Genomic DNA, 12523 nt, shown 5'->3' with positions numbered 1-12523 from the left:
AGAAGTTGGTGCCATCAGACTTAAGAACTACTATAGATCCTAGACACTGTGGCAAACATGTGAACAATTTTAATCTTTATAAAGGCACAGAATATTATAGTTACTATGGTACAAATCTGTAATCAGTAAGCAGGGGAGCCTGGGCTCCAAAGTCTACATTCCTAAAAAGGAATGTAGGATCTCAGAATCAGATATTTTGATGCATGGTTCCCAATGGCAAGGTTAAGAAGCGCCTTTTCACACACTTGTATACGTGTAACCAAATCATCACACTGTACTTCATAAACTCGTACACTTAAAATAATTAGTAAATTGGGCATGGCAGCACATGCCTGTTATCCTGTACTCAGGAGGCTGAGATTTTGAAGCCAACCTGGGTTACATACATGGTGAGACACTTTCTCAAACAACAACAAAAGATAAATGTTTTAATTAAATCATCAAATATTTTAAATTCTCCAATGAATTTGCTCAATTAGGAGTTAAGATTTTGTTTCTAATCAAATGGCTAACAATAATGATTTATAAATACCATTCAACCCCAGCCAAAGCAGGGTGGCATAAGTTTGAAATCCCAGGTGCTTGGGAGTGGGAAGCCAAAGGATTTCAAGTTCGAGGTCAGCCTGGCTATGAGATGAATGTTAGACTAGGTTGGGCAATTTAGTGAGATCTTGTCTCAAAGTAAAGAAAGGCTGAGTCTAGCTCACTGGTAAAGCACTTGCCTAGGATGTGTTCCCAACACTGAATAAAATAAAATGGAATAGAATAAAGACAACCAGATTTTGGGTTTGTATACGGCAACTACTTTATTACTTTCAAATGCAAACTCTTTGCATTTAGTTTGCTATTTTACAACTTTACAAACTAGGTATAAAAGACCATAAATAAATGACATAAGTTATGTGTACCTAAAGTTCATGAAGGGAGGAAAAATACCTTGACAAATGAAAACAAAATAGAAAAATCTATGGCTAACTCAAAAGATTGCTCAAAATTTGGAACATGTATGAACCAAGAGATGTTCGGTTAATTTCCTTTTCAGGATGAATGAACTAAATTATAATATGCCTTATACATTCTAATTATAACCACAGTCCTTGCATATTCCAACAGACTTGGAGTAATACAAAATAAATGCACTCTTCAGCATTTATCAATACTCGATGTTATTTGGACAATGCTGAAGGAGTGAAAATATTGCTTCTAGAACTTTTTTACTGGTCAAAATTTGTGTCTTCAGACAAATAATTGAGGCTATAGGAGTGTATGGATTAATACACGTACCCTTCACAGATGAATACAAGAGGTCTCAGAACACACACATCAACCGTGTTGTGAACACAACCTTTCTTCCGCTCTTTTAGACAGACACACCAGAACAGTTCATTTATAAGATTGCCAAATAGGTGAGACAACTGGATTTGGTGCAGGGAACAGCTTGAAGCTGCTGAGTAGATCTGAATAGAATTTAGCCTTCCAGCTCACCAGGCAAGCGCTTGCTCCTGGGCTGGACACAGACCCAGAAGTTAGCCTCCTCCCACCTAACCTCTGGGATCCACTCGGAGATTCAACCTCATTTTTTTTTTTAACACATATTTTTCAGGCATCAATGCATAGGCACATCCCTTTAAAAATATATTAAGGTCCCCCAAAAGGGGTGAATTAACTTTGTCACTCAGGCATAGTCGAGAATACAATGCCACACACCCTGTCAGAATGCAATAAATATTTATTGGTGATTTTCTTCACTTATTCAACAATATATGGTTCAGAATCTTTTAATTTCCCTCATTTTTCCCTGATTTGATGTTCTAGCTTATATAAATGGCCACAGTTTCTGCAACCATAGCTCAGAATAAGCAAGGCAGCCACTCAGGTTAGGTAAAATGGCAGTATGCTGGCTGGAGTTTGGTATACGTATTCTGTCAATACCGAATCTTCATACACCAGAACTCAGACCCTAGAAGACGGATGCATTTTTGAGGGCAAAAGGAGTTAGCTGCATATTAATTACCAGAGAACTTTCCACATGTAATTGGGGAACCTGGAATTGCTAGAGGCCATTTTTCATCCCAACTACATTCACCTCAAGAGCCACTGGCGTGTACGTATTTTTCTGTGACACTGGGACACAAAGTATTACTCCAGACACATCATCTCAAGGCTGACACACATATTTAAGTTCATCTCCAAAAGTATATGAATTGCATATATTTGTTTGCATTCATCAAGTTCATTTATGCAGGGAAACAAAGGCGACTTGTACTCCATCTGGGGTCGCTCCACGGATTCCATCCCCTTCTCTCTCCATTGTGGAACTGGCGAGTCAGACCAGTCCCATCAGAATCTGTGATTGTGGTGACGGGCTGTCAACCTTGGGCGGGTTTATATCCAACCATCATTCCATCATGGAGGTGAAAACACATCTGTCCAAAGCCACAGAATTGCTTCTTATGGTAAGTGTGACAGCTACCTTACACTTACTGATACAGACCATGTAGCATTTCCAAGCTGTCTTCCCAAGGGGACGGGCATGGTCTCCAGGCCCCGTATATCACGTGATTCTTTTATCTTTGAACCGGAACTCTCCAGGCGTAGCATTCCACAACATTCACAGGCAGTTCGAAGCATGAGGTTACACGCACACATCCACACACACATACATACACACCCACACCCACACCTATGTACACACATCAAAAGAGATATTCAGGTCATATTTTAGTCTAGGAAAAAAATATATTTATATCACTGCAATGGCACACCCTGGGTAAAATGTTACTTCAGCAATGCATATCGTAGGCAGCTTACGGAACTGGCTTTGTTCTGTGTGGTGGCGCCTGGCCTGGCGTCCATAGTGAAACCTGTAACATGTGGTCACTTGCTGCCACACGGATGCAGCAGTGACGTACAGGAATGAAATATGGAAATACATATAAATAAAACCACAAGGAGTTTGGAAGGGCTCTGCAGAGCTGGTGCCTTGAGACCACACATTCCTCAGTGTGGCTGGAGAACAGATACCAAAGCGTGATGTTGCTGTTTTCCTGGGCGAAGGGGACTTGAAACATTTCTCCGCTTTTCAGGTACAGGTGTTTCGTCAAGTGTCTTTGCCTCAAAACTGGCAGAAGAGAAGCCAAAGAAAAACGTTCAGAAGGAACTGAGGAGGGTGTGTTCTGTTTTTTTTTTTTTTTCCCAAGGGCTTTGTAATCAACAGGAAGGGCTGTGAGGCTGAGATAGCAGAATCTATTCCCTGTAGAGAAAAGAGACAAAAAAAAGTCAGCCAGTATTACCAGCCAGCAGTCAACCAATCAGCTCCAAGTCACGCTTATATCAAACAGAAGCAGGCCACACAGCATTCTGGGTTCACAGAAAGTGACAGGCTCAGTGTGTGCTGAGTACCATTTATATGTACATTAAACATGGGCTAGTAAGAACAACTCACTTGTCAATACAGAGGCTGTTTATAATTATCCAAACTCTTGTTATCATCGTTACTGTTTGAAACAGGGTCTCACTATGTAATCATAGCTGGCCTTGAACTCAGAGATCCACCTGATTGCTGGCATCAGAGGCATGCACCACCACACCTGCCTTTTTCAAGCTATTATTTGATGAGAGAGAGGCGGGGGGAGGGAGGGAGAGAGAGAGCTGGACATAGTGGCACAAACTTTTAATCCCAGCACTCAGGAGGCAGAGGCAGGTGAATCTCCATGAATCTGAGGCTAACCTGGTCTGTAGAAAGTTAAAGACCAGGGCAGGCTACATGGTGAGACCCTGTCTCATAAACAAAAACAAAACAAAAATTAAAAGAAAAAAAAAAAAAACAAGGAAAAGAAAGAAACAGGAACTGACGTGTTTTCTAACTCTTCATTTCTGGGAAACAATAAACCTATCAAATGTAGTTTTTGAAACCTGACCATACACGAATTTCATCAGGTACACATATACTCATGCAAAGGATAAGGAGAATATGAACTTGACCTTAAAACTCCACCACACCTACACATAGGCACAGGCAAAGTTTTGGTGCAAAGTTTCTTTTGCAACATCTGCCTCCTGTAGTCTGCTAAGCCCCTTCAAAACTTTAATGTAATATAAATACCTATTATGTAACAATATTCACAATACTGAGTGGATATTGTGGGGACTTGCTCAGGTGAAGATGATATCCAAGGTGAGAAGGAAGGGACCCTGAAAGTTGACATCTAGTTAACGTCAGAGTAAGAGCCCAGGCAGGTTCTTTATTAAAGGGGATTTTAGAATAGAAGCCACGGAAGGCATGTGGTCTATAGAGTCTTAAGACACAAATGAGGATGCAATGTGCCTCATTACACAAAAGGGCCACTCTTCTGAGTCAGTTACAGGACATGCAAATCGCTTAATAAGTGTCACCTTTGCTGTTTTGTGGTTGATCTGTATTTCGTCCCAGCCTCCTATAAAGCAAAGTGAATGGACTTCATCCACCTGGTCCTCTGTGCCTGACTGCATTGTGACCAGTGGGCCATGTGCAGTGAACATTCGGTGAATCATTTGTGATCACAACTCCTAACACCTGGATGAGGTGGGAGAAGGTACCTCGTCTCCTTTCTCTCTGCAAGGGCATGTCTTACAGGCGCACACCACCATGTCGGGAAAGCTATTATTACCAAGGTATCATTATCTCTCTAATTTACAGGTGGAGGAACTGAGTTAGGAAGCAAAGTGGGGTGAGTTTCCAGTGTCAACGTTTCGGTTGGCTTTAGACTCCATAGCTGTCGGCATGCCAGAGTCTGGCACGGAACCCTGGGAAACAGTGTGGCTTTCCTATTGTTCTCATGGCTCACTGCTAAGACTTTGGAGGCAGTAAACACTTTTACTGCTCCTGGGGTATTATTGCAGACACTTGGAACATCCTTTTTTGGCCTTTCCATTGGCCTTGTCTCTAACGCAGACTACGACTCAGAAGGTGGCCTTTGGATGATGTAACCTTCCATATTATTTCATAGAGAGAGATCCCTGCTAAGGAATAACAAAAGGGACTTCAAGACTACAAATAATGTTCACTTATTAGGGCACTTTGGTGAAGTTATGCTTTGAACACGTTCCATGTTTAGAAAAACATGTCAAGACTCAAGTTGGTGACTTTAAAAAAAGGAAACCTTTTAATCATTTAGCACTGGCTGCAAGGTAATATTCTGTTTTCACTTCATGTGTAACTCTGAAATGTTTTCTTTCTTATTGGAACAGGACGGTAGAGATGGAGAACAAAGTACGTGGAGCAGTGATATGGCTCAGTGGGTAAGAGTGCCCGTTGCCAAGCCTGATGCCTTAAATTTGATCCTTGGTACCCACATGAGAGAACCAAGTTGTTCACGCTGTCCTCTGACCTCCAGACACATGCCACACATGTGCATGCATGTGCACACAGAGAACGACAAAAATAACAAACAAAATCGACATCCTCCTCCAAATTTCCAGAGCTTTTCTCAAAGAAAACTGTATTTGTAAAACAAAGTAAGCAAAATTAAAAATATATATATATATATATAGAACCCCAACCACATCTGTCAACTTTTAGCATGAAAATCAAGAACTCCTAGACTTCAGCAAAAACAGTGATAAAATAAAAATTATTGGAGTACTTTAAAAAAAAAATATCATATTCCTTGGAAATAGAAAAGCTTTTTACAACTAATGGTGCAAGAAAGGTTTTTACTAAACTGTCAGGATTTGACAGCATCCAATTCAGCATCCTTTACTCTAGTCCATAAGAAATAGCTTTCAGGGGAAAGAAATGAGAGGTTAAAAAAAAAAAAAAAAAAGAAGTTATTAAACTCAGCCAAACTCTTGATTCAAAATGATAAAACTGAAATAGTTAAAACCAAAATCCTAGCACCAAGTTGTGTCTTCTGCATCTAGGAATGGACTATTGATCACATTAATATACCTAGTTTCATGAAGAAAGCTCTAGAACTTAAAATAGAGAGGCTGTGTTTTTAAAGAAGGGTCCTCTCCTCCTTTTGATGCTGTTCACTGAGACCAGGCAGGTTTGTTAATATCTGGAAGTCAGATGTAGTGTTCAGGGCCTTTGTAACTACCAAATTGTGTGTCCCATCTTTTGAGGGGGGGAGTCACTTAAATAAAGAAGCATTTTCTGTCTTACCCGGTAACCCTCGTACCAGACTAACTTAACCTAAGAGGATTCGCCAAAATGTCAGTGGTGAGGCTGAGGACAGCTGTGACTTCCTCATTATTACCTCTAACAACAGGGGAGTCATATTGGTTTCAGTGTCTTCTCTAATCAAAGGAGAACCAAAATATCTCACAACCCAGCACCCAACATGCATGCTTTTCAGTGTTTCAAATGGAATCAAGAGAGAGAGATTTTCACCACAGAGCCATTGTTCATTCTTTTAACTTACCTTGTAAATTTGGGAGTTGCCTCTTTAAAACAGGGAGAGTGTGAAATTTCTCGACTCAGGATTGTCACAGCCCACTATCCATAAGGTAGTTATGATTAAGTTTGTAGCATTCCCAAATAAGACTTCATATGGCACAGCCTCAGGCCCAAAGAGACTCATTTGTCCACTCAGGGGAAATAGGGCTTGGGAGTTTTCATTTAAAAAAAAAAAATCCATTTTCATTTTCTTCCCAGCCCCCATGTCTGAAATCCACCAGCTGTCCTGGGCACTGAAGAGGCAGCACAGATGGGTCACGTGGCTTCCGCCTGGATTTTATTCCGTGGTCTGAACCCAGCCCTGACAGCCACCTGTGGGTCCTTCAACAATGCTCCTGGGCCACGGCGTTTCTTCATTCCAGCAAGGAGTGACGACCATAGTCGATGCCACAGACAAAATCTTTCGGTTGCAACTCCAAACAGAGGGAGGATTAAGGTGACTTCAAAACCCCGGTATGTAACAGGAAACACAGCATCGCAACTCAGGCAGAGTTTTTATCTAGATAAGTACATGTATCTTATACACACCCGCGATGGACAGAGTACTTCTGAGAAATTACTGGCTCCAGGTTTAAATCCGATGGATGATCAAGGTCATTCACGTAAGCCCCAAGGTTTCGGCAATCTCATACACCAAGCAATGCTGCAGATCTTTTTTTTTTTTTTTTTCCTTTAATTTCAGAGGGCGAAGACAAGTAAAAAAAGTGCAGTTCTTCAATTAAAGTGCATGGATGAGGTAAACTAATTTCAAGAGTTTGGAGTCTATTCAGTACTGGCTCAGACAGGGACCATCCTGCCATGGATCTGCTGCATTTGCGTTCTCATTGCCTGGACACTGCTTAAAATCTTATTCTGGTGTGTGATTGCGGTGATGCCAATTCTCGCCAGGTCACTGCAGGCGGGGCACAGAGAGAGGGGAAGAAGAAGTCAGGGGGGCGGGGTGCACAGAGCCTCCTTCTCAAGGCTTCATGCAGACACACATTTGAATCAGCCACAGTTAATACAAGGAAGGTGCACAGATGTTCCATTAAGCAATCCAATAAAACAATGAAGTACTACAGAGGTTGTGTAAAATTATATTCTATCAAAATGAGAGGCATTCCAGCTTTGATTTTTTTTTTTTTTTTTAATGAGTAGGGGATGATTATGAAAGTCAAAGCAGACAGGAAAATACTATGAAATCTAGATTTACCCTTTGGTGTTACATCGCTGAGTACTTACTCCTGGTTCATGTGAACCACAGCTTCTAGCGTGGTGTACCCGGCGGCTGTGAAGTTATCCTTATACCGGTCCATTTTGATGGCCTGCAGCCAGTCGCCCACTGATACTACAGCCGAGAATTCAGGGGAGCTGGGGTCCAACAAGGCTGTGTTTGGTCTGAAAGTGGAGCAAGAATACAGAAACAGAAAGAAATCAGAGTGCATAGGACAGACCAGGGAAAGCAAGGGCCAAACGAAGAGGTTTAAGGGAATAACTGTCATTCGAAATTAACATGTGCTTTTGTGTTTTTCTTTTTTGTTTTTGTTTTTGTTTTGTTTTGTTTTTCTGGAGCTGAGGACCCAACCCAGGGCCTTGCGTTTGCTAGGCAAGCACTCTACCACTGAGCTAAATCCCCACCTCTTTTTTTTCCCCTCGGCATTCATTTTAGGTGGACTGCTCTGAACATTGAATCTCATAGCAGGTCTCTGACCATCCTAACTCAGTAGAGAATGGAAGAGCCGTTGTGACTCAAACCTGTGAAGTCTTTGGAGAAAGAATCTACTTTCCGTCAGGACTACAAATACCACAAACATTAGTTCAGCAACTGTGGAAACCTCAGTGAAGCTCGAGGGAGGAAAATTGGGAGCTTGATGGAAGCAGGGAGAACACTGAGAGTTCAAATCCAGCATGCTTTCAGGGAGATGTGCAGACAGACTCAGTGCATTCCCACCAACCGGGGACAGCCGGAGTTAATGCGCTCTTCAATCAACCCATGCCTGACCAGCAGAGGGAACGGCACTTTGATGGCTCTTTGATTGGATTGGGGTATGTGCTCCTCAGATTCATCTGTCAATAGTCATTCTAGTAAAGTCACAGTTCTTCTTATTAACTTAGTTATTAAATTATTCATACTCAAGCCAAGTGTTTACTATCAGATCACTGTCAACACTGACTGTCTCAGGCATTTTGCCTTTCCTAATGATAGAGATACACAAAGAACCTCTCATCCATGGAAGTTTTTAGGAGACTTACAGTCATCTTCAGAATACTTAACGACCACAGGCTAGACCTTCAGGGAGGCATTTCACGACACCTCTACTGTAATTTCCTACATAGAAATGCAGCTTTCTTAAACTTCTCTTTGCCCTCAAAACCTAGAAAAGTCTATGTCTGATTTTAATATTTTAGCCTCGGTTGTGGGGGGGATCTCATTAAAAAAAACAGAAGGAAGTTGTTGTAATGCCTAGATTTGTTTTTTTATACAGAATGAATCCAATCCTTGAAAAGTTTTCATTTATAACTAAATTATTTTGATTTGCATTATTTCTTTTTCACATAACTATTTTAGTTAAAACTCCTTTTATACCAATCAATTTTGTGTTCAAATAACTTGCCTTTCTGACCTTCCTTTTGTATCTATTATTTCAGTTGTCTGGTTTTTCTGAGTAAAATTCAGCATTTGTTTACAATAAAAATAATGAAGGTCGAATTCTCCTAATTTTGAGTGAATAACATTACCATGAATTTTATGTTCACTGTTAAATGTTGGATGTGGAGCCATGGCATTTGTTATCAAACAAAGACCCATCACTTGTATTTCCTTGTAACTTCAGGCTAAGCTCATGGCAGGGCTCTAAGCTCGTGAAAGATCAGCCTAACCTCAGGGTGAAAATATTTTCACTCGGTGTCAGTTGGTCCCAAAGGTCATTGCCAAACTTGTTCTGATGTCTTCATTCTCTTTGGAGAACCTAATTTTGTGCTAAATTATGTCCCATGTTTTACTATATTACATTATCAGCAATAGTGGTAAGTATCAAGAAAATGTTCAGAACTGAGAAAAGTACCTACTGTAACTCAATTGGCTCTGGGCTTTGGTATAAAGCGGGCATTATGTGGTCTTGGGCTATTAGTGGCTGAGGAGCTTTTAAGATCTATCTAAATGCTAAGAGAAGTACAAAATACTAAAGATACAGATAGTTGGCCTTAAACAGGTAGCTCTCCCTTCCAAACAACACAGTTGAAGATGAACAAAGTAGAGGAAGTTCACTCTGGGAATTGAAGAAACTGACTAGACCTGGAAAGAAGGCTTGGGAGCCCTGTTAACCTAAGAATGGGATGGGGGTGGGAGGTGGGGGGAGACAGGGGAGCCCTCACATGGCAAAAAATGTCTTTCCTTCAATTAGTAAAGTTACACACGACCTCAGCTTAAGTAAGATGTGAATTTTAGGCATATTTAGTGTTATTTTAAGAGCTTGATGATCACCCTTTTTGTCCCGTGGCCAGTGGGAGGCATTTAGAAGCACCGAGAATGAAAGGTTCCTCTGCTATCTGCTCCAGGGTCCCTTTTTCTTGTATTGTGATAGAAAATGTATTCCTTCCCTTCCAGAATGTTAAGGCTGTTTTGAAGAGAACCTCAAAGGGTCTGCAGAAGCTGGAAGGCCTCAGACATACTAACATGGAAGGGATGTTCTATGTTTAAGGTCACAATAAAAGAGACATCTTTAAGGAGCTCAGATTGGGAGCTGACTGGGTACCTCACCTGAGGCAGGTCTGAGTCCTTGACTTAACAACAGTCTAACCGACAAGCCTTTCTATCTTGATCTATACCAGATGAGGCTGTATCCACTGGGTATCCTGAACCCGTTAACAGTAAAGCTCTTTTCCTCAAGGAAACTTCCTGGTGAACAATGAATGGCCTTGGGAGCTTTACAGTTTTCACAGAACCACTGGCTATGGTGGAGCCCTCAGGTTGCACAGCTTGGAAGCGGCCTGTGACTTTGCGAAGGCAGGAATTTGGATGCTCTGCCCTCGCCTGCCGCATAGGATGGAGCCCCTCATACATCACTGTTAGTTAGCGAGGCAAACCTGGAACTCTCCGGCCCTGTCCTCTTCAAGCTGTTGGGGTTGCGGATGAGTTTGTCCAACATGTTGACGATCTGCCCAAACTTCGGCCTGTCGCTTCTCTCTTTCTGCCAGCAGTCCAGCATCAACTGATGGAGGGCAATGGGGCAGTCCATGGGTGGGGGTAGCCGGTAGCCTTCCTCGATGGCTTTAATCACCTAGACGAGACAACAGGAGGATGTGGTGAGCTGCCAGCAGCTTAAGCTCGGGCACAGCTCCAACCCCTTCACAGAAGCCAAAGCTAGGTACTGCCGGCAACGAGAGGGGAGAAAGCCAGCTGTTAAATGGAACGCGATGCCAATCTGCAACTTGAACTAAAGATGCATTGATATTCCAAAGTGGTTAGGACCCAATTAGATCACAGCATGGTGTCAGAGCTCTGGTGACAGGCCCTCCAACATCACAGAGTTCTGTCTGCACTCTGCCATTCAGCATCAGCACACCCACACACTCCAGGAAAAGCCGCCCAGTGCCACGGGCGTTCTTTAGGAAGTAATTCCTAATTGGAATGCCCTGGGCATCACTTTGGCCCCTGTGTCTCCTCATTCAGTAGCTACTATGTATGTCAGCATCAGCTCCCATTTCAGATACCCAACCGTTTTCCCTTTAGGAGATCTATACCCTCAGACATCAGCTTGGTCTCTGTCTTGGCCACAGACTGATGCTGATTCACTATTCAAAATGTTCGTGAGTCAATTCTTTAAAAAAAAAAAAAAAAAAAAAAAAAGACTTTAATACATTTTTTTTCAAGACAGGGGAGTGGTTCTCTGTGTAGCCCTGACTCTCCTGGAGCTTACCATGTAGACCAGGCTGGCTTCAAACTCCCAAGATCCACCTGCTTCTGCCTCCCAGTGCTGGGACTAAAGGTGTGTGCCACCACCACCCAGCTAATACATTCATATTTTAAGGGAGATCCTTACACATAACATAAACGAAAGTTTCAATGGTAGGTGCCTATTGCTTTAGGGCTCAAGGCCATCTGGAGTGGTTTGTCTACCTGCTTAATTAAAGGAATCAATCAACTTCATGTTAATTTAGCCCTTCTAATGTGTCCTCACAGACAGCACATTCACATGAGTTCTCTGTCTTTTATTGTTTTTTCTCTGTCCCTTTTGTTTTTTTAGGGACAGGATCTAACAATAGAGTCAGTTGGCTAGCCTCCCACTCTCCATCCTCCTGCCTCAGCCACCATGCTTGTCTCAATCTCTCTGGCTTTCCCTTAAATCCCCTTCCCATTGGGATGTGAAACCCATAGGGGTGATTTGGCAGACTTGTGCAAAACTCAGGAGGGGAACTGCTTCATGCTGTTTCTTACTTATAAGCCTTGTTCATGAGCAGCTTCAGATATTAGAAGCACTTTTGCTTGTGTGATACTTTGTGTCTTCTAGTTGTTGTTTTTGCTTTCCCCTACCCAAATGATTGCTGCCCAGCAGACAAAGTGCCACCGCCATCTCAAAACCACATTGGATTTATCCCACCAGGGGCTATTGACTGCTGAGAAACTGGCCGGCAGCAGAAAACAGTCAATGAGTGGATCTGGACTCTAGGCTCAGCTTGGACTGCTGTCTTTTTAACCAGAACACTGTTTCAATCTAACAGTCATCTTTTGATGGAGGACCACCTCCCAAGTGTGTTTCAATATCCTACTGTATCAGAACTATCTGCCTCTCTTTCTAAGTTAGATGACTCTGCCTTGGGTACCTTCCTTGTATTTAATTGTGACAAGCTTATTAGGTCAGTCTGAACCTTTTATTCCTTTTATCTTTCTAAGTACATAGTATTGACTTTGGAGTTGATGGAAGCATTCTCCATTGATGAGAATGCAAATGGCACTGGGCTGGTGATGGGAGAACCCAAGTGATGGATACTCTCTGCAAGGCTCCCTACCCGTGACCAGCCAGGAAGATAGCTTCTAGGTTAGTTAATAAAGCATGATTTTCAGCTCACTACTGAAGTCTTTTGCATGCGGGAGCAAAAGATAAT

At 42.1% G+C, this 12523-nt stretch overlaps 1 protein-coding gene across 1 annotated transcript in view; it reads right to left on the bottom strand.

The window, feature by feature from the left end:
* Window positions 1-3179: 3179 nt before the first annotated feature.
* The window catches only part of Epha4 (EPH receptor A4), a 139317-nt gene continuing 129973 nt past the window's right edge, over window positions 3180-12523 (bottom strand). The window contains 4 exon segments of the mRNA XM_028889275.2: window positions 3180-3253; window positions 6405-7331; window positions 7661-7816; window positions 10505-10698. Of these exon segments, the coding sequence (XP_028745108.1) occupies window positions 7217-7331; window positions 7661-7816; window positions 10505-10698 (465 nt within the window). The 3' untranslated portion in view covers window positions 3180-3253; window positions 6405-7216.

Source organism: Peromyscus leucopus, chromosome 13 (genome assembly GCF_004664715.2).
Source record: "Peromyscus leucopus breed LL Stock chromosome 13, UCI_PerLeu_2.1, whole genome shotgun sequence".
Lineage (NCBI taxonomy): Eukaryota > Metazoa > Chordata > Mammalia > Rodentia > Cricetidae > Peromyscus > Peromyscus leucopus.
The sequence above is the reverse complement of the archived record's forward strand: the minus strand, read 5'-3'. Positions and strand labels throughout refer to the sequence as shown.